The sequence below is a fragment of the Cuculus canorus genome, chromosome 2, assembly GCF_017976375.1.
Source record: "Cuculus canorus isolate bCucCan1 chromosome 2, bCucCan1.pri, whole genome shotgun sequence".
NCBI lineage: Eukaryota > Metazoa > Chordata > Aves > Cuculiformes > Cuculidae > Cuculus > Cuculus canorus.
In genome coordinates, this window is record NC_071402.1 from 106,317,607 (window position 1) to 106,339,185 (window position 21,579).

Here is a 21,579-nt window from a genome sequence, read left to right on the forward strand (position 1 = left end):
CCATTCCCACCATTTCTTTTCTGCTTTTGCAATTACCTTGAATGTATTGTTTATATATTTATTAAGATTTTTTTTAAGTATTTTGAGGATAGCTAAGTGAGCTGTCATACATAATTTCTGCTGAGTTATTGTAATGGTCCTGAATTCCTCAAAATTGAAATCAGCTCTGTGAATGTAAAAGACATAAACAGTCAGCCCTGATGACTAAAAAAGGTGAATGAGGTAACAGTAATGCCGGTGAAGCTGTTTGTCTCCAAAGTACCATAAATAGTGAAGTGAAATTAAAATTTTTCAATCAACATCAGTTATACACATGCATGCACGCACACACGCGTATATGAAAAAACTGCCTGATGAGAAGCAGACAGGATCAGAAGTTCAAGCAGAGGCTCTTGCAAAAAAAAAAATGCTGGGATTTTTTTATATTGTTGTTGTTCCTGTAGTGTGGGATCTCCTAGCTGCAGGAAACAATGGACTGGAGTACAGACTTCCTTAATTTCCTGCAAACTTCTCCCATGCAGAAGTAACTTTTCTCTGCCATATATCTAGTCCTACTGAAGCTTCCCCCAACTACAGTTACATTAAATGGTCGAAAAAAGATAGTATGTATCACTAACAGTCATATCTGCTCCCTGTATTGAAATGTACCAATCAAACACATAGATATCCCATTGTTACTTCCACAACTATAACTGGTCTTCACAATACATGGAGAAAATAAGTATAAATATATACACACACATAAATACGAATACATGTTTAAAATAATACAGAGTTTTCCCAAGAATTTCCTTCCCATAGAGTTTTTCCAAGAATTTCCTTTCCTTAGAAAATCAAAATATTTTTCAACTCTTAAGATCTGAAAAACTGTAAACAATAAATAAGGTGACACACAGAGAGTGATTTGTCTAAGGTTGAGGATGAAATCTAAGCAAGTCCTATTAGATTTCTTGTTGTTTAAAACCATTCTTCCAAGAGATTGATCGCAATTAGTCTCCATGGAACCACGACATCATTTAATGAATCATACAACAGGAAAAGCCTATCTCTGAAAAAAATGTCTTTCCTGTTTCAGTAGTGTATTTGTAATGCACAGTGATAGGACAAGACCGGAAAAAGGGACATTTCTCCTGAGTAGCTTGATTAATTAACATAGATTGCCTGAATTCAGTCCAAGAAATCTATGCCAAGGAGAAATCTTGTACTGCTTTTCCTAACTGAGCTTGCAGCAGTCCCTGAAACACATTATCTCAAGAGCGCAGAAGGAAATCATGAAGCCAGGTATGAATTTGGCCTTTCTGAGCAATAAAGACATTATTGATGCAGACCATGGGCCAAAGGACAGAAATATTATTTATCAACTCAGGAAATAGGGATGAGGAGAATGTACAATATAAACATTATCAAAACTAAGAATAGTTGTTTTGTCTGGAAGAGGTGTTTTACACAGTTTCTACAGTTATATTGTTTCCTGCTTGATGAGAGATGATTCCTAAGTGTAGGCTTATATCCAACTCTCCAATTTGCTAAGGCTTAGGAGGAGTCAGAAATGAGGTTATTTCACAGAGGTTCCTCCTAGATAATAACTTCTACAAAGGTTGGTTTGGAAGGGACAGTTGAATGCACTGTGATTTTTCCTTTAAAAAGAATAAATTATATTACAAACACTCTTTTGACTATAAAAAACAACTGGCAGTTTTAAAGTCAACATTAGACACTAGATAATGCAGAAATCACAAATATTCCTATTTGAGTTTCCTAGATGATATACAATATAATGTAAAAGGTTTGGGCAAGATTGCATTGCACCCATTAGCTTTTTCTATATAATCAGCGTGAGTTGGTATCCATTATGCTCGACACTGCAACTCAGAATAAATTACTCAGTGGCTTGCAGAAACCCACATGCTACTGCTTTTTGGAAAAGTCCATTTCTCTTTGGCAAAGTAGTTCAAGACTAATTCAGATGCTAAAGCTTCTTGAAATTTTGTCCTTTCACTGAACTGTATTGTCTCCATGCCATTCAGCATCATATGCAATCTCGCACTCTGTAAAACACCTCTCCCCTATCATTTCTTGTCTTCAAAACTACTTTTTGTGCTCTACATTTCCCATTTTCTAATAACTGTGTGATTTCTCCTCAAAATCTCTACGGAAAGGGCTAAGCACAACAGAGTTGAGTGAGAAGATACTAAGGTTAATCATTCTGGAGATCTCCAGTCCCAGCCCTTACTCTAATCAGTGTTGATTCTGAGGGTCAAACCAGGTTGTTCATGGCTTTACCTATTTGTTCCTTGAAAACCTCCAAGAACAGAGGCCTGCACAACATTTCTAGGCAACCTGCTCCATTCCCTGTCTGTTGTTGTCATGATGAAAAAGACTTTCCTGATATCCAGCCTTAATGTCACTTGTCTCATCCTCCCACCACGCAGTCCTGTGAAGGGCCTGGCTCTTTATGCAGACAACCTATCTGCAAGTGCTGGGGGGCTGCTGCCAGGGCCCCTGAGGCTGCCTTTTCCCCAGGATGAACCAGCCACTGTTTCTCAGCCTCTCCATCTGAGATGCTCCAGCTCCTTGGTGTCTTTGGAGTCCTGCCCCAAACTAAAGATTAAGCTAACTTCGGATACAGAGCCAGAGAGATTGTTCAGTAGAACCTTGCAACCATATGAGCCAGTTCTGTGTGTGTGAATGAATGCAGTACAGTGCCTTTGAGACTCAAGTGAGGATCTCTCACAGTATTGCACCTTCTGATATGCCATGTATATGTATATGTATATGTATATGTATATGTATATGTATAGTCAGGTCTAGAATATCTTCATGACATGAATATACTGAATTATATAGGTAGAACAGTATCCTAATGAAATCACTTAACTACCACAGAACCACATTTTTTTAAAACGGTGTTGCAATCTTAGTCACTCTTAGTCAGTCATGATGAACTCACTTTCTCACATCCATTCTTGAATTAAAGATATCTTGTTAACAGTAACAGGAGTGTATATGTGCAAATACATTTTTCAGTGAATACGTGAAGAAAGAGATAATAAAATCCAAAGTCTCTATCTCTCCTATCATCAATATGCATTTTGAAAATATAGAATAGAATAGAATAGAATAGAATAGAATAGAATAGAATAGAATAGAATAGAATAGAATATTTACATGTCAGCTATAATATTTACATATTCCCCCACTCCAATTCCACCAGGACCTTACAATATGCTTATGGACACACTCTATATCTCACACTGGTAATTATTTAAAAAGGCAAGGAGGAAAGCATTGACTAGGTGTGGAAAGAACCAAATTCAATAACCACATCAAAAGATATTTAAGTAAAGGAGGGGTATAAATCACCAAGTCCAGCATCAAAATGTAGTCTGCACTAAAGTTAATGGCAAAATCCTTCAGAATTTCAAGATGCAAGATCTATAACTGTGGATTCATATACAGATTTGAACCTCCTCTCAAAGTGGGGACACACGTGCAGAAGGACTACTTCAAACTGATATGCTAGACACAGAGGCCAACCACGATACTTGGAGCTGAAATGCTGCCAGCATGCTCTCACTCAGTAAGTGTATATCACTGTACTCACTTTACTTGGCAGCACTCTGTTGGGAGCCTCAAGTATAATGTCCAATTCAATTACTAAAAGACACATTAAAATCTGGCTTACACAGTTAAGAAGTCACCCATTTTTTTGGGGGGGGGGATCAGAGCCTCATCAGTCTCTTTAAGGAGACACATTTTTAGTCTATTCATTTCCAACATTCACCTTAATATCTTTATGTAAGCAACTCTGAGCCAGAAAGTGAGAGCTTAGTAAAGTCGTTCTTGACCAAATATAATGTATTCAAATATAATCACATTGAAAAAAATGCCATTACTATTTTAGCTAGTCCTTGAGAAACAGATTATCTACCAGAGGTCTTCTCTGCACACTCTTCCCTATACTTTTCAGGTATATTCAGGACAATTCCAGGCTACTGCCATTGCCTACCATCAACAGTGGCCAAACTCACTTATGCACTTTAATTACAGGACAGAGTAACGCACTGTCTTTCCAGTGATATCAATAGGCCTCTTTTGCTCACACTGAATGTGTCCTTTACCCTTCCTTCCTCTGTTTCTCCTCTCCTTATCCTCCCATGCCACGAAAGGAAGGAATTCTCCTTTTCCTGCTCAAAAATCCAGTAATCATTTCAACCACCTGCTTCACAAGGAACTCTTCATAGAAGCCCATATAAATGGCAAACCATTAGAGATTAAGATGATTTATTTTAGTTTAGTGCAGTGTCGTTGGTTTAATAAAATAAAAAATAACTAAGGATTTGGGAAGTACTATAGCTTACCTATGTAAAAACTGACTCTCTTGCTAATACATTCTATCGTTGCTGACAGACATTAGAACATTCCTTTCATCTCCTTCCTCTTCTTGCAGTTTAACCTATCCCCTTAAGGAGTATTTGCTTTCGCTAAGATAGATTATACATTGTATGCAACATGAAAACCTTATGCACTTTCTCTACCATCTGCAAAGCTTTTTTCCCCACTTCTTTAAAAAGAATTAAACCAAAAGTCGTATTAGTGTTTTCATTTTGGATAAATAAACCAGGATTACTTTTCTGTTAGAAACTAAAACAAAAGGATTACTCTTTCCAGATATGTGCATATTTCCAGATATAAATTAAAGCATTTTTTAATACAATCAACAAAATATCCAAGCCCAGTGGGACCAAATGTGGAATGCAAACTGTGATAAAGAGCAAATAAGAAGCGTACACATACACATACACAAAACACCCCCTCTATCCATGTAGAAAACATGATCTAATATGGAATTGATTTCTTTCAAATAATTCTTTCTGCATCCCAGTGTGATTCCAGGATGTGCAAATTAAGATAAATTTTATGGGTCAAATTCTTCCTACATATGCTCAAGTCAACTGAAATTGATAACTGGATGCTGTGTCAGAGGATAGGATTTGGCACAGAATATCACAATGTAAGGAGAAGATGTTTTAAAAATAAAAATGATATGGTGCTTTGAATGAGAGTGGAAACAATTCTCAATGTGGCTTGGGAGAGAGAAAAGCCCAGAGAAGCAAAAAAAGTTGACCCAATAGCTAGTAGATTGTCAGATAAAGCTCAGTTGTCAAAACAGAGCCAACTGTGAGGATATGAATGAGCATTTTCATAATGGCTCTAGATAAACCTAATCTCATTCCATACCTAACTCTGATGAAAGTAAAACTACACCAGCTCCAAGTCCTGATCTACTTACAGCTTAAAAGAGGAGAGACTAGTTTATTACTTCTGTATTCTTTGGAAAACCTTTAAGACTTCATCATTGTAGAGCTTCATAAAACAAAATAGTGTGATGATACCTTCAGTATGAACTTCACTTCTCCTTTTTTTTTTTTTTTTTTTTTTTTTACATGGACATGTCCCTAAAAGAAGCCTATGTAACTTGCAAAATAGACCTAAATCAAAACCAGGTTCACATATTCATGTAGATGATTTAGCAGTAATATTTCTAGCAGTGGGAGTTTGCGAATATTATCAAATCCACATTCATATTTTCTGACAACTGATCAATGAAAACCAGAAGCTATTTTGACACACATTTTAACCCATTTTTCTGCTACCAGAACAAATAAGCACTAAAGTCTTTCTGGTTAAACTTTTGTTCATTTGAGTGAAATGTGAAGATGTGTCATGTCCTCAGCTGTGTTGCAGAACTACTGAGGATGACATGCAGCATTTACTTTCGAGCTCCATATAGAAATAAGAAATAAACTTCTAACCTGGAACAGCTATCCTCCCAGCTGTTGGATGATTCATTTCCATCACAAGTCCATTGTGCAGCACCTAGAAAAAAACCCCAAACACATATGTAATAAAAAAAATATAAAGGGTTCCTAAACCCAAGAGGAAAAGAGAGAGAAGTATTATCATGTCCTTTCACAGAAAATCTGAAAACACAGGGACCTACAGTTCAAGTAATTTTTTCTGCCTGTAAAATGAAAGCCCTGATGTTGGCAAATACTTTCTTTTACGCATCTAAAGAAATGCCTCAGTAAGACTTTACAAGTGTAACATGTCTTTAAGCTCTTAATACCTAACATCAAACATAAGAAATTAATCAGTTCAAAAACTAATAAACTGAAAGAAAACTAATACCAAGATGGAATGAGAATTAAAACCTTCACCCGCATTCACTTTAATCTGCAATATATATTGAAGGCCTATATGTAACTTACGTTCTAGTGGGAGGTTTTTCACTCTTACTCAGTTACTTTTGAGCTTATGATGGATTGCACTATAAAATGCTGTCTTAGTTCTTACAAACATTCAGGAAAGATGCCATAATTTTGATGTTATTTCTGTTCTTTTGAGTGGGTAGGCCATGCTTCAGCTTTGTGTACTACTGGGGTGATTATTCATCACAGTTTCCAGTTCCTTGTTATTAACCCAAACCCAAACCCAATGTATGACATGAAAACTCTCAAGTGAGAGTTGATATCGTTAGTATAATTCTCCATCCAAAGCCAATAAGTAATCCTTATCATTTCCTTACCTATTGTTCTGCCATCCTTTTAACACTATTACCTTAATAACATAATCAGAATTCTTCAGAATTATTGTGTTATTGAAGTATCCTCTACAAATAAAAAGCTTTCCACTAAGCAATTATTTTCATATCCAATGTAACAACAAATCTGAAATATTAATAGAGTGCCTTACCAAATGTATCAGCTAAAGAAATGAAAGATGGACAAAGACAGTTAAGTGATCATGTGATACATCTCCCTATTCACATTTCACCATAAAAAACATAAGCAATGTTGGCTATTAACTACAGGTGTTGGTCTAATTGTTCTTGAAAATTTCCAGTTAACAAGATGACAATTTTCTTATGTAGTCTGCACCACATTCTCTATTTTTATTGTTAGAAATATTTTTCCTAATACATAATCTAAATACCTTTGTTTTGTATTAAACATCTTTATCCTTGTGTTTCTCCAACTGGACAGAGAAAACCAATCACTAGCATCTTTATAACATTCTTTTATGTAGTGGAAGATTGTAATCACATCCTCCCTCAGTCTGCTCTTTTCTAGACTAAACAAAACTAATTCCTTTAGCAATTCTTTCCAGGTCAAATTTTGTGAACTTTTTATCTGTGTAGAATAGCATGCTTAAGAAATTCCCATTCCTGAACAGGTGGTGTCAAAAGGTCAGGTCAGCTTTGTCTTAGCTTGTGGGGTAAGCCTGTTTAGCTGACATTTAGAAATCCAGATATTTCCACTAACAGATGCTGGTGGAAGAATATCTGTTCACTGGCCTAATCGTTTGTCACTGTACCAAAATATTAATTCTATTTCTCTTCTGGAGGGTTAATGCCAGTTTTGGTAGATATTCAAGTGAGATATTCAGAATGTTTTTCCAAATGACAGAATTGGAAAATATAGTATCTTGGTTTAACTCAAATTTAGAATCTTTCCGGCTATGTCCTTAATCAAACAGTATTGAAACTTTGGCCTCCTTTCTCCATAACTTACTTACATAGGCTTTCTTTATGCATTTTTTTGTGACCTAAATGCAATAAGGCATGCTTATTTGAACTTCAAAACCAACAGCACACTCAAGTACATAAGCACTTCTTCAGATGGCAAATTAATGGCTGTACCTCAATATGGTGCCATTTGGTTAAAGAAAAACATCTATGATTCTCTAGCAGAGAATTCATAACTTCCTCAAAATTCATGACTTCCTGTATTCTAGGTCTCTAAATTCATACTCTAATAAGGCAGACATATTACTTTTAAAATATTTCCTTTTGTTAGACTCAAATTCCATCTCCCTTTTCTTTACAGAATTAATTAACAAAAACCTGTAGTATCTTTGAGGATCATCAGTTTGTTATAACTTCTATTTCCTTTTAAAAGAATCATTTAAGACATAGTCAAGATTCCTTTCCTTTTTCATGATAAATACGGTGATGATTTTCCCTCTCAGATAGATTATTTTCTTGAAAACACTACAATTGTCATTACTGCTACTTTCTACAGTTATTAAGCCTATCTTGGTATACTCAGTTCCATTTTTTCTTTTGAAGAAAAGAACCCTCAAGCAAGGAATCTGGCCAAAGACTGTTTCTTTTTCCCACTTCACCAATTCTCTTCAAAAGAACTGCGTAATTTCCTGTTTCACGTGTTTCACCATCAGGATTCACGAAATGAAATCAAAAAAACACTTTCACTGAACCCTCCTCATATGCATTCTAAAAAGTATGTAGGAAACATATCAGATTACTGCACCCTAGCCTTGAGGAGAATGCAAAGTGCACATCTATTATCATCAAAGACAGACTAAGGACAAACAGCGAATTTGAAGGCCTTCTCCTCCACTGTCTTGTACTGCTCAAATGGTCATGACCCTTCTGATATGGTGGAGTCTTCCACCTCCTTTGTATTCACCTTAGCTCAAACTAAGGAACTGATGAATCACAAGGACCAAGTGAAAAATGATGGCCATCAGTAGATCCATCTACAATTTCTTTCTCCATTTGGCTTACTTTCCAGGCTAGAAATACCCTATTACTAAATTAACTATTTCCATTTGAGTTTTTGTGAACCAAGTTAATGTTTGGGTGGCATTTTACACTGATTACAATGAGATCATTGTAAGAAAATCAGAAGCAGTCTTCTGTCTTTCAGTAATAACCTTTTCATGCCATTTCATTTTATTCCAAATACAGTCATATTGTAGATCAAAGAAGGAACCTCTCTTGTCTGTCTGCTTGTTAATGAAAACAGAATACGATGTCATCATGTTGTAATTTTAACTCAACAATAGTACTAGTAGTGTCCTGCTGGTATTTTGACATGTTCATGTAGGATTTCCTTTTTCTCTTCATGCATGTTTTTGTCTTTCCTCCTGACACTTAAAAGAAAAGTTTCTTCCATCTGCAAGAAAGACAAGGTTATATGTGAAATAGTAAGAAATTCTATGCATTCTACTGCAGTTAATAGAAGATAGGGTTGCTCTGGTTTTTGCATTTGTTATACTGATTCCTGCACCAATTCTTGCTACACATTTTTTTTTAAATAATTTTTTCTTGCAGACTGAATTTGAAAAACTACGTAGATATTATATATACAATGCAGAATACATGTAATTCTCTATCATTAGTTGCTAAAATTCTGCTTTGAGATTATTTATTGTATATGCAGACAGTATCAGATGTTACAAAAAGAAAATATTGCTTGTTGATGGATAAAAACAATAGGACTCGCTATATTTTAAATTTATTTAGACGGTATAGGGTATAACACGAGTTTAGTCATACTACCGCAAATAGAACAATTCATATGACTGTGTCTTCTAACATCAGAGAATGAAAGAATTTCATTTAAAAGTTACTTCAATACTAGATTAGTCCAATACTATATGCAAGGAAGACCACCTAGAGTCTTTTAAGCAAAGATCTTAATGTTTTGCTTGTGTAATGCAAACTAAGGGTAATTTAATATATTTCATCATATATATTCTCAGTTGTTTCATCACTGCCTCTTAGCTTGTCATGAGAGAAGCTATGAAGGATATTTACATCAGCTGCTATGAAGCTCACAGTAATTCAGATATAACAACTTCAATGATTGATTTTGCTCTTTTCCCTAACGTTATTAATAACTGCAGTTAAAATGTGGTTAAATTTTTTATAGCAGGCAGAGTTAAAACCCCTTAGCCATCTGTTTTCACAAGCAGGACCAAATATTAACTGTAGTTGTTTCTTGTATTCTCACTTTGTTCAAAATAATTATTCAACAAACACTACTTTTCTGCATTAATATTTATATTACCAGTGGGCATGTTCAGTTCAGTGTTGTAATTTTTCTTTCAGTATTTGAATCTCTTTTGAGTCTCACTTGAAAGCTAAGTGACATATAAGGAAAAAAAAAGAGAATAAAATTAACTTCAAAAGAAATGTAATTATGATATTAAAATACAATATGGCAGCAGAAACAATTTTAAATTTTATCTTTGTGTAAAAGACATGCAAGGATGAAAATCCAGACATAAATATGGGCTTTATATTCAACTGCTTGGGACTTATGACTCCTTCTTCACAAGAACATATGGTACATACCGTGGTGCAAGACACTTTTTCAACTTTCACAGATCTTTCAAGGAAAAAGGTAAAATTCTAATTTTTCTATGATTGTACTGTTCCTTAAGGTAGTAAGACATAACAGCTATTAACTTCTACACTGGCTTTCTTTTGGAATTATGTGTGAGTACCTATTTATCTGTCTAAAAAAACACCTAGAAATACTATCACCATGCAGGATATGGCTTCAGGGTGATTTAAAGAAATCTGTTTTTTCTTGGATACTCCACAACTTGTAAGAATATCTGATGCTTGATGATGTGTCTCTTACTTGATAAATATAATACATATACAAAAATGTTCTTTTGATAAAAAGATTATCTAGGAAAGTAAAACAAGTTGTGAAACTGAAACTAATAATTAATATTATAACACACATTAATCTTCCTTGCATCCCTCAAAAAAATGACTGGCTGTCTTAAATGCTAAAGAAGTAAAATACTTTATTTTGTTGTTGATGCAGCAGAAGTGGCAGGTAGGCAAATCATAAACACTGTTTCTGCCTTTTTTCACATGGATAACAGGGTGTTCGGGCACCTAGTAAACATCTGGTAAATTTTGCAATTATTATAACGTTAATTTCATATAATGTTAGTTCTTTTCAAATGTAATGTAATGATTATGCATGTAATCATCCTCCCTGACAATGTTGTTTCTCTTTGAACTGCCAGCAAGGTTTCAAATCCATTCTAGGTACAATCAGCTTCCAAATCACATTTGAAAGAGATGCTGGAATCAAAAACGTATAAAACATTGTCAGGCCCTCATCACAAGTTTTAAAAATGGCTACTAATGTAAAGCCATGCATTCAAACTATGCAATAGTACAGATACCATGCCCTCATAGTTTCACTTAGATTTTAGTGAAAAGGATTTTCAGAGCCCTAGAGGAAATGATATAATAATTTTCTCCATAATTTTGTAGCCACAAGATAGCCAGCTGTTGGTAAATGTAATTACTACTCATGCCTCCAAACCACAAGAAAATAATAATATTGTTTTTTCCTGTACATGCTGAACATAGAGCTAAGGCCATAATCACTCCCCAAAGAAGTAACAGCACGTGTTGTGAACACAACGCCACATTGGAATTACATCCCACAGCCTGAAAGCACCTCCTTCCAAATAAAAATATCGTAACTCATCACTTCAAGGGAAGTGATTCTGTCCCCCTATTCCTCTCTTGTGAGACCTCATCTGCAATACTGTGTTCAGTTCTGGAATCCTCAAAATAAGAGGGATATGGAGCTGTTGGAAAGTGTCCAGAGGAGGGCTACAAAGATGATCAGAGGGCTGGAGCACCTTCCCTATGAGGACAGGCTGAGAGAGCTGGGCCTGTTCAGCCTGGAGAAGAGAAGGCTCAGAGGAGATCTTACAGCGACCTTCCAGTGCCTGAAGGGGCTACAGGAAAGCTGGAGAGGGGCTGTTGATAAAGGCTTGTGGGGATAGGACCAGGGGGAATGGGTATAAACTGGAGAGGGGCAGATTTAGACTTGGACATCAGGAAGAATTTCTTCACTATGAGAGTGGTGAGACACTGGAACAGGTTGCCCAGAGAGGTTGTGGATGCCCCATCCCTGGAGGTGTTCAAAGCCAGGTTGGAAGGGGCGTTGGGCAGCCTGTTCTAGTGGAATGTCCCTGCCCATGGCAGGGGAATTGGAACTAGATGACCTTTGAGGTCCCTTCCAACCCAAACTATTCTATGATTCTATGATTCTATGATTCTATGATTCTAACTCATTTGAATGCTGAAACAGATATTAAATGTATCCCCGTCTCATGTCTGGTTCTGCTTGGTCTCTTATTTCTAGAATGATGCTACACAGCAGAATGTTTTCCATATCAGCATGTTTCCTCTCCACCTTTTTTTTCAGTGCAGTAGTCCCAGTATTTTCAAGTCCTGTTGCTGATGAAAGTTGTCTTTTATCACTAATAACTTTATCATTATTGTTTCCAAATACAGCTTTTAACATATAGGCCTCACCTGGAGAAGGCAATTTAAGTATTGTACTAGTGAATCACATTTATCTCCACTTTACCTGCATCTACCTCTCATAGTTGAAGTCTATCACCATTTCGTGGTGGAACAATATCTAATTTAAACAAAAGTAACATTCTTTCCAAATTTCAAATAAGTGACATGCTTGTTTTTTGTTTCTGGTTGCCTGTTAATTTACCTCTTTATTCTCAGTCCCTTATTCTGACACACTAAATGCTGTACATTATAGTCTCTTATGTCCCTAGCACCACATATGTAATAAGTGAATACAACAAAAGAAAATCATAGTTCACTGGAATGTCCTTATTCTCCATTTCTGCTTTCTGCTAGGCCTGTGCCTCACAGATTGTTTGCTCTGGTAAACTTTCTCTTTTCTTTGTGGGTGTGAGGTGATGGCTTTGACAAAATCTTTCTTATGCTACAGCTTCAAAGCTTTTTACACACAAGCTGTAGACAAAATTCCTTTTAATTGACATCCCAAGGGATGGGGGGTTGATGTCCAGAGCATATATCTTTGGTTTGAAAAAATCCTGTTCCCCGTTGCCATGTTCAAATAGTTCTTGCTTTTCTACTTGGTCACTGTGTCTCTTGTTTTACTACAAAGCACCTCAACTGGATTCTATGTTGATTCTTAGGATTTAATTTCATGTAATCATGGCATCATTAGGTTGGAAAAAATGTTAGAGATCATCAACTCCAACCATATGTGTCTAGTACTAAACCATGTGCCCAAGCACCTCACCTATCTGCTTTTAAACACCTCCAGGGATGGTGATTCCACCACCTCCCTGGGCAGCCTGTTCCAGTGCTCGATAACCCTTTCTGTGAAGAAATTTTTCCTAATGTCCAAACTAAACTTCCCCTGACGCAGCTTGACGCCATTCCCTCTTGTCCTATCAACTATCACTTGGGAGAAGAGACCAACACCCATCTCTCTGCAACCTCCTTTTAGACAGTTACAGAGAGCAAATAAAGTCTCCCCTTAGACTCCTCTAGGCTAAACAACCCCAGTTCCCTCAGCTGCTCCTCATAAGACTTGTTTTCCAGCCTCTTCACCAGTTTTGTTGCTCTTCTGTGGAAAGAGAATTTCCTTACTTTTTATTTAGTAACTTTTGCCTGAAGAGGTTTTACATCCTCTGGTCTAGAAGTGGTTCTATAAAATAGCTATTTGCTCTTCAATGTTGAATTTAAGTTTTACGGCGGCCACAATTTTAACCCAAAAGGCCTGCTCTGATACAGAACTTCAGAGTTTCTTACCTGCATTCTTCTATGTCACTTAATTCAAGAACTGCCATTCTATTTACGTGCTCTACAATTAAATGTTCCAAAAAAGCAATCAGTCAGTGATGAGGATTGCTTCCCTCATGCTCTGTTCCACTGTGACATTTGACTAGCTGAACGTTGTTGAAGTCACCCACTATTACTACCTCATTAAGCTTAGTTCAGTCTTTGATCTCCTTCAATGTTTTGGACACAATATCCATTTTCTGATCAGAAGGCTCAATGGTACAGCCCTAGTGCTGCTCCCCCAGCTCTATGACCTAATCTGTCCTTCCTGTTCAGTTTACAGCCAGATATTACACTCTCCTATTGATTTTTGTCATTCCAACATTCTTCTGTAATGGCTACCATGTCAAGATTTTCCTTTGCCAAGAATTTCAAGTTACCTATTTTTTCTTTTAGATATCTACTGTTAGTATACAGATATGTATAGGTTTTGTATGCATGTGGGGACGTAGGGAGTTGGCCATGTCGGTTTCTATTTAACTCTTTAAGTTTGACACTGTATTAGCTTTCCAGAATTTCTCAGTTGTCCCTCCTTCATTTTCCTGTACATTTCATTCTTGTCCCTTGCACCTTTTATATGGCTGACATCATTAGTACATGTCTTTAAACGGTGAGAGCCCTCACTTTTCAGCTTTTCCTCAACTCCTGTATGAATAACTACATTCATTAATTTCCTACACCAGCTGTCTAGTTTTACTATGAATCTAGACAACTGCTTCCATAGAGCTTCTTCCTCCTCCAAAGCTCTGCGTAAGCTTCCCAATGGAAATCCTACTTCTTGTCATCCACTAAATGAAATAGTGAAAATCTTAAATTATGAAACCTGCACATTAGACCAAAAGCAGTTTAGAAGTGAGCATAAAGATGATGAAAACTCGCAAGTTTCCTGGATAAGTGTCCAGGATTCTTTTAGTCACAGAATATATCCACCACAGTGAGCTTTTCTCAGGCACCCTACAAAAGCCTGTTCTTTGAATTCTGGCCTCACTCTCTTCCTCCCTGAGAATCTACTCAGCAAATTGGTTTTGTGGCCAACATGAACCTGGCAATTAATGTTTTTAGTAATTCAATTTCCTAACTCATTTTTCAAATTCAATCACTTAAGTTATGATCCTGATACTTACATTTAGTTCCCAAATTTATGTTTTACTTTTCTTACCACCTGTTGTTACAAAATAAAAATGAAAAAGTCCTTACTGTCAAATCAGCTGCAGTATAATGCACACAAGAAAGAGAAATTAAATAATCCAAAAAATATTAAACAATGAAAAACATTTGTGACACAGCAGAAACACCCTTGCCATTGTCTAATCGTCAAACACATACTTATTCCTGAGTAAAAGTACTAAATTGATTTTATACCTCACATTGCAGGTAAATATGAGACAGCTGCTAAATGCATCTAATAAATCTCAAATGTTTTCATCAGGTGTATTGGAAAATAATGAAAGTAAAAGAAGGTACTTCTCATAGCAGACTATATTCCGGTAAAGAATCAGGTCTTTAACTCTTGTGGAGAAGAAAGAATTCAGAGGGGTATTTTAGGATATGGTATAATTAATATTTATAATGAATAGTAAGGATATAAAAAGAATAAAGATTTATAACTCAGATCAGAATATAAACAAAATGCAAACAGAGAAGCCTGTAACTAACTGCATAAAATCCCTGATTTTCAAAGTTGCAGACCTGACTCGGACTTCAGAGGGCTTTCCAGGTGCTCAAAAATCAGGCCCTTTCCCTCAGGTGCACAAGTACAGCTCCCTGACGACCTCCTGCATCACCAGTTTGGAAACGTGGCAGAGGGGAGAATTTGTCCTTATTGGTTAAAAAATACACATACTTTTCAGATGTGGTTTTGGGTTTTTTTCCTGAGAACTGAATTATGATTGTAAAACCACGTTTTTGCTAGGTTTGAATGCATAAATCCTAAATTCACAGAAATATTTAAGCAAAGATGGTTGGCTGTACTGCTATTTGGATTTGAGACCTGGCTCATCCTGACAGCAAGATGGGGTGTCACTGTATTCAAAGTGCTGGCTCTGGGATCAAAGAGCTTCTCTCCAGCTGCAGCATACATTTCATGTATAACACTGACAACTCCACACTGATCACCTGGAAGGTGCTGCAGAAACAGATTTATTTTATTACTGCAACAGGCTGAAATACTGACTGGTTTTGCTTCCTTCAATCAAAATTGCCAGTAATTTACTGCTAGCAATGATGTTACAAATCACTGGTTTTCAATACTTTTCCTACATCAGATTATTACAAACACTATATTCAGCATTTCAATACTGCATTTGCAGTTTTTCTCATCAACACGGACAAACCTAAACTACAAATAATGTTTAAAAATGCAAGTGAATGTAAAAATGAAGAGAAGTGTCCTGAATTGTACATGGGTTATATTATTTTGTTGTCAAGAATGTCACGTGTAAGGTTTTCATTTTATTTTATTTCATTGTGAATTATCTCTCATACTAAACAGAAACAAAATAAGTTTCCAGATGTTTTCCTTTGTGGAAACTAACTTGTAAATGCAAATGAATGTAAGTATATTCCTACAGTGGTAATAAGCTAGGATTACCACGCCTTCAAGCACTGTGTACGTAAGTGGGAGACTGGTGGGGAGGAAATACTGAGAATCTTTCCACTGCCATTGTTCTCATAACGACTCTGTGGATATTTCATACACTCATTATATTCAGGAGTCATATCCAGACTTGCCTACAGAGCTGGTGATGATGAAGAGAAAATTCTGGTGGTTTCTATAGGGCTTAGCACAACTGAGATTTTTCAGAAGTACCAGTTTGCCATTTGATATAGGAATAAGTCACACACAGTTGCAACTCTGGACTGAAAAACGTACTGACGTGTTTGTCCAACCTGTAGGAGAACTTATTCCAAAATGTGCAATCTTCATCAATATTGAATAGTGAGAACACCTCTAATAGTTCTGTTATAGAAATCATTGATTTTCTCAGATAAACATGCATATTATGGAAAGAATACATTTACAGAAGGTAAAGAAATCTCACTAGTCAGGAAGCCTCAAATATTCACAAACTTACTGCTAATAGCAAGCAAAGGAACCATTAACGACAGCATTGTACCATCGTGCTAATATATCACTTGGTTTCTGACAGTCCTTGGGGACCTCACCTGTTTCTCCCAGTACAAAGTACATAATCAGTATAGGTTTTCCAATCTCGCACGCCTCACCGAGTTCCCAAGAGCCTTCTTTTAAGTACTCCATCCATCTTTCACCTGCTATGTAAGTGTTGTGGTTTATTTATACATCATTCATTGTTTTGTTAGAGCTCATCTGTCAGCTCAGAGTACTTACCCCTTCTCAGGACTGCAAAACTGGCTCATCCACAGAGGAATGCCACTTAACACTGGCACCTGCTTAGTGTTGTAAAGTACATCCAGATGAGAGTATCCCCCTGCAGATCTTCAGCCTTCTGCAAGGAGAGATTTGCTACAACTCTCCTTGTAGGTGGTTTATTCCTGCATACTCTTGCACTCACCTTTGTAGCCCTTTAGAAAGGGAACTGTGAATGTGATTTGAACAACAGCGTTTTTACTTAAGTCAAAGGAGCACTATGGAGAAACAAAGGCAGACTGCATTGGTAAACAGCATCAATGCTGTTCAGTTTGAGCGTTGTTTTCTTCTTCCTCAGTGCTTTATGCCCTGAGCAGTCAAAGGAAACTTCATGAACAGAAACTCTGGCACATAGAGATCTTTCATGACTTATATACTGCCCCATTAATTGTCTTGGCAACAAAAGCACTTGAGACCTCCTAACTGTGTGTACACAAAACAGTTGCGATTCAAGAGTGCAACTTGCAAGACATATATAGAGAAGCATATTTGGGTGGAAAATAAGTTCCCACTTTGTATCAGTACCTTCCACTCCTTTCTAGCAGCTTAGTACTTAACTATTTTTGCCCACTTTATCATTATTAACATTTAAGTTCAAAAGTTTTATTACTGAACCATAAAACCTCTCTCCAAGTTGCAGTAAGATAAAAGGAAATCTAAAGCCAGGAAGGTAATTCAGAGGAACAAGTGTACGCATGAAAGAGGTGATTTCTTTCAGAAACTATCCTTGTTAAAAAAAACAAAACAAAACAAAACATAGTTTTGAAAGTAGTACATTTCCCAGTTACTTAGTCAATATTATAACCAGAATGGGCGTCTAACTGATGTGAGAAGTAATTAATATTTGAATACTGTATATATAACTAGGACCAAAACAGAATATACTTTTTTAAATACAATGCTTCCTATGAACTTTGCAGTGCTTCCAGACTTCTCTTGTTTTCAAATTAATGATCCTATGCCATTAACCTTAACAATGAAAATACATGACCTAAATTTATAAAAACAAAACAGAAATATAGCAGATTTGAGTGCTAATGTACATATTTAACAATAGCCTGCAGTAACATCACTGGATATTATACTACACATTTTACTAATGTTCCCATAATAAAATCTCATTTGGCTGGAAAATACGCATCAACTATTTAATGGAAACCAATCTTAGGAAAGCATTGTTCATTTCCTTAAGCCTTCCTCAAATGTTAGAATAATAGAAGGTTCTAAATATACCCCTAAAAGCACAGAGAAAGTGATAAAGCATCACGTTTGCATTTCTGTACTGGTCTTCTATTTTATGTTCGCATTTGTGGTCAAACCTGGTATATAAGAAGCCCCGACTTTGTTTTGCCCTGTCAGGTTCCTAGCACGGACACCTAAGAAGGCAGGTAAAAGGTCCAAGCCTCAACAAACTGAAGGGTCAGCAATTCCATGTGGAGTTACCATGAACATTGTCCCTGAAATCTTATATTCAGGAAGATATACACAGTGAATATAAACCCTGCCAGTTCCCTAAGACATGATTTCTTCATCTCTATTCCCAGCAATATCAAACTCTGGAGAGTTCCGAGTCTCTATACAGAGACAAACTCTTACATGTTCTCCAGAAAACCATCCTCATACCCTTTAGAGATCAGTTTAGTAAAGCATATAGTTGCTGAAACAAGGAAACAAGTTGTTACAGGAGCTGTGAGGGACCAACGGATGATTAAATAAAAAAAAAATAAGGAAAATACCACAGACTGATTTTCTGCATTTAAAATCTTACAACAGTTTGCATGAACAAAGGCATAAAATAGTTCACCTGTGTAAAATAACATCTTTCAATGTTACAAGCTATTTTAGAATTTATACCCAACTTTAAGACCTCAATTTTGTGTTGAGGGTTTCTTCTACCTCAACAGGCATACTTCTTATTTAATATTACATAAGTTAATACTAGGATTTAACACTACTAAAAACAGAATTGACAATATTCTTTGTTGACCCTTTTTTCCAACATTTAAATCTAAGCAGAGAGTAGTGATGGCATGAGGAGGAATGGCTTTAAATTGAAGGGTGGAATGTTTAGATTAGACATTAAGAAGAAACTCTTCACAATGAAGGTGGTGAGACACTGGAACAGGTTGCGAGGGTGGTGAGGCACTGGTATGGCTTGCCCAGGGAAGCTGTGGACGCCCCATCCCTGGAGGCGGTCAAGGCCAGGTTGGACGGGGCCTTGGGCAGCCTGACCTGGTGGGAGATGCCTCTGTCCTTGGCAGGGGGGGTGGAACTGAATGATCTTTTAAGGTCCTTTCTGATGCAAACCATTCTATGCTTCTATGATTCTATATTCAATGTAACTGGAAACGCAATTTGTAGATGTCCACATACTGAAGTGTTTCAGGGCCTTCATGATAACATCAGTTTGCAGGACTTCAGTGTACCTGAGCTTATTTGAAGCAGATTATGCAGTAATTAGCATTTGCCAGAAGAAAACTCTCATGTTAAGCCAAAAGCGCTACTCTGAATATTTTCTTTGTACAAGAGCTTTCATCCTAACTAGTGCTATTTAAGTAGATGAGTAGAATGAAGAGGAATCAAATATATACAAAATATACAGAGGTGGCATGTAATAAAATAAAAAAGTTTCAAAAAATGTAACTGTCTTAGGCTTGCAGCTGTTTCATAAGACTACATCCAACCTGAGTCAAATTTACATACAACACAAATACATCACAATTTCATGTTTTGGGCATTCTGATTAAATGGCTGCTAGCTTATTTATATAGTATGTTTTCTACAAATGGCAAAGTTTTGTAATAAACTCCTGTCCTGCAAACAGATTATTCTTCCAGAACTATTTCGGAAAATAAATCTCTTCAACTCTTTAGTATACCAGGCAGGTCAAATGAAGTCTGTGTACATAATCCTACTTTCAGAGTACTTATCTGCTAAATAGCTAGTATCATCAAGATAAAAAAAAATAACTTCCTCATAAGTTTGCTTAACTGAGGTAAAAAAAAAAATGCACAGCTTGAAAAATACATTCAAAAGGTAAATAGTAAAAGGCCTTTGATTCCTTAACAGAGGCACATGAATGTTGAGACACAGTAAGAACTGATGCACACTTTCAGTCCAAAACCTTGAAAAGTCAAAGTAACTGTTAAAAGTGTTTCTTTAAAATTATGACTGTTTTGCACTGTTTGGGTTTTGAGTCAATCGGAAAACAAAGTACCAAGCAAAGAATGTGGATCAGAAGTCAAAAAATAATTAACTTACAATAAAGGCAAGACTAAAAGAGGTGAATACTTTTTTTCTATTATTTTCTAAAATAGTGTAGAGTCATAAAATAGAAGAAGAATGGGATGGAACTAAATGGTTCAGTTGGAAGGGATTTATCACAATTAATCTATTCCAACTGCCTGACCATTTCAGGGCTGACCAAAAGTTCAGGCACCATATTAAGGGCATTGTCCAAATGCCTCCTAAACACTGGCAGGTGTGTCTCATCAGGACCCCTTAGGAAGCCTGTTCCAGGGCTAGACCAACACCTCAGTAAAGAAAGGTTTCCTCATGTTAAGCCCAAACCTCCTGTGATGGGCACATTCAAGTATCTAAACAGTCTTTTTTAATTTATGGGGCCCTGAACCACACACAGTACTCAAGATAAGGCTACCACAGTGCTAAACATAGTGGGTTAATCACCTCTTCTGACCAGCTGCTTGTGCTGTGTCTGATGCACCCCAGGATGTGGGTTGTCCTCTTGAGCACACTGCTGACTCCTATTGAGGCTCCTGCTAACCAGTAACTCGACAGTCTTTTCTGCAGTGCTTTTCCAGCCACTATTCTCCCAATTTAGACTTGTGCACAGCATTACTCCATCCCAGATGCAGAATTTGACATTTGTTCTTGTTCAATTCCATGTTGTTAATGATTATCCAGTGCTTCAATCTATCCAGATCCCTCTGCAAGGCCTCTTGTCCCTTGACAGTGTCAACACCTCCTCTTAGTTTACTGTCATCAGGAAACTCACTAACCATGCATCCAACTCCAGCATACAGGTAATTGATTAAAGGACTGAACAGAAACGGAACACTGTAGGTTACCAGTCACCAGCCAAATATAGCCCCATTCACTGCCCCTTTGAACCCTGCTGTTCAGCCAGTTCTTCAACCAGAACACTTCATACTCCGTCATCCCCCAGCTAGACAACTCTTCCAGAGGATGCTGTGAGGGAAAGCATTGAAAGCCTTAATACAATCCAAAAAAACCCACATCCACCGCCTTCCCTTCATCCACTGGGGGGGGGGAGGGGTCTTATTGAAGAAGGACATTAAATTAGTTAAACAGGACTTTCTCTTTGTGAACCCATGTTGACTGTGCCTGATGACTGCATTGTCCTTTAAATGCCTTGCAACAGCACCCATTATGATCTCCATAATTTTTCCAGCTACCAAGGTCAGACTAACAGGTCTGTAATTTCCTGTGTCTTTCCTCATGCCCTTCTTGCAAATTGAAATAATATTGGTTAGCTTCCAATTAGCAAGGACATCCGCAGAGTCCCAAGACCTTTGGCAAAAGATTGAGACTGATCCTGTGGTAACATTTGCTGTCTCCTTCAGTACTCTGCGATAAATCTTATCAGGCTCCATGGATTTATGAACATTCAACTGATAGAACTGGTCCCTTACAATTTCAGTGTCTAAAAAAGGAAAATCACTTTTTGCACAGCCATGGT

The 21,579-nt window shown here is 36.8% G+C and overlaps 1 protein-coding gene across 3 annotated transcripts in view; it reads right to left on the reverse strand.

Moving 5' to 3' along the window:
- The window catches only part of SUGCT (succinyl-CoA:glutarate-CoA transferase), a 329,484-nt gene that overhangs the window by 45,953 nt on the left and 261,952 nt on the right, over window positions 1–21,579 (reverse strand). For all 3 annotated transcript variants that reach the window (XR_008448763.1, XM_054059901.1, XM_054059902.1), the window contains exon 13: window positions 5,817–5,880. Coding sequence is in view for 2 of the 3 variants with exons in the window: in XM_054059901.1 (XP_053915876.1) it covers window positions 5,817–5,880 (64 nt within the window). In the remaining variant the exon portion in view is untranslated. The remainder of the gene's footprint in view (window positions 1–5,816; window positions 5,881–21,579) is intronic.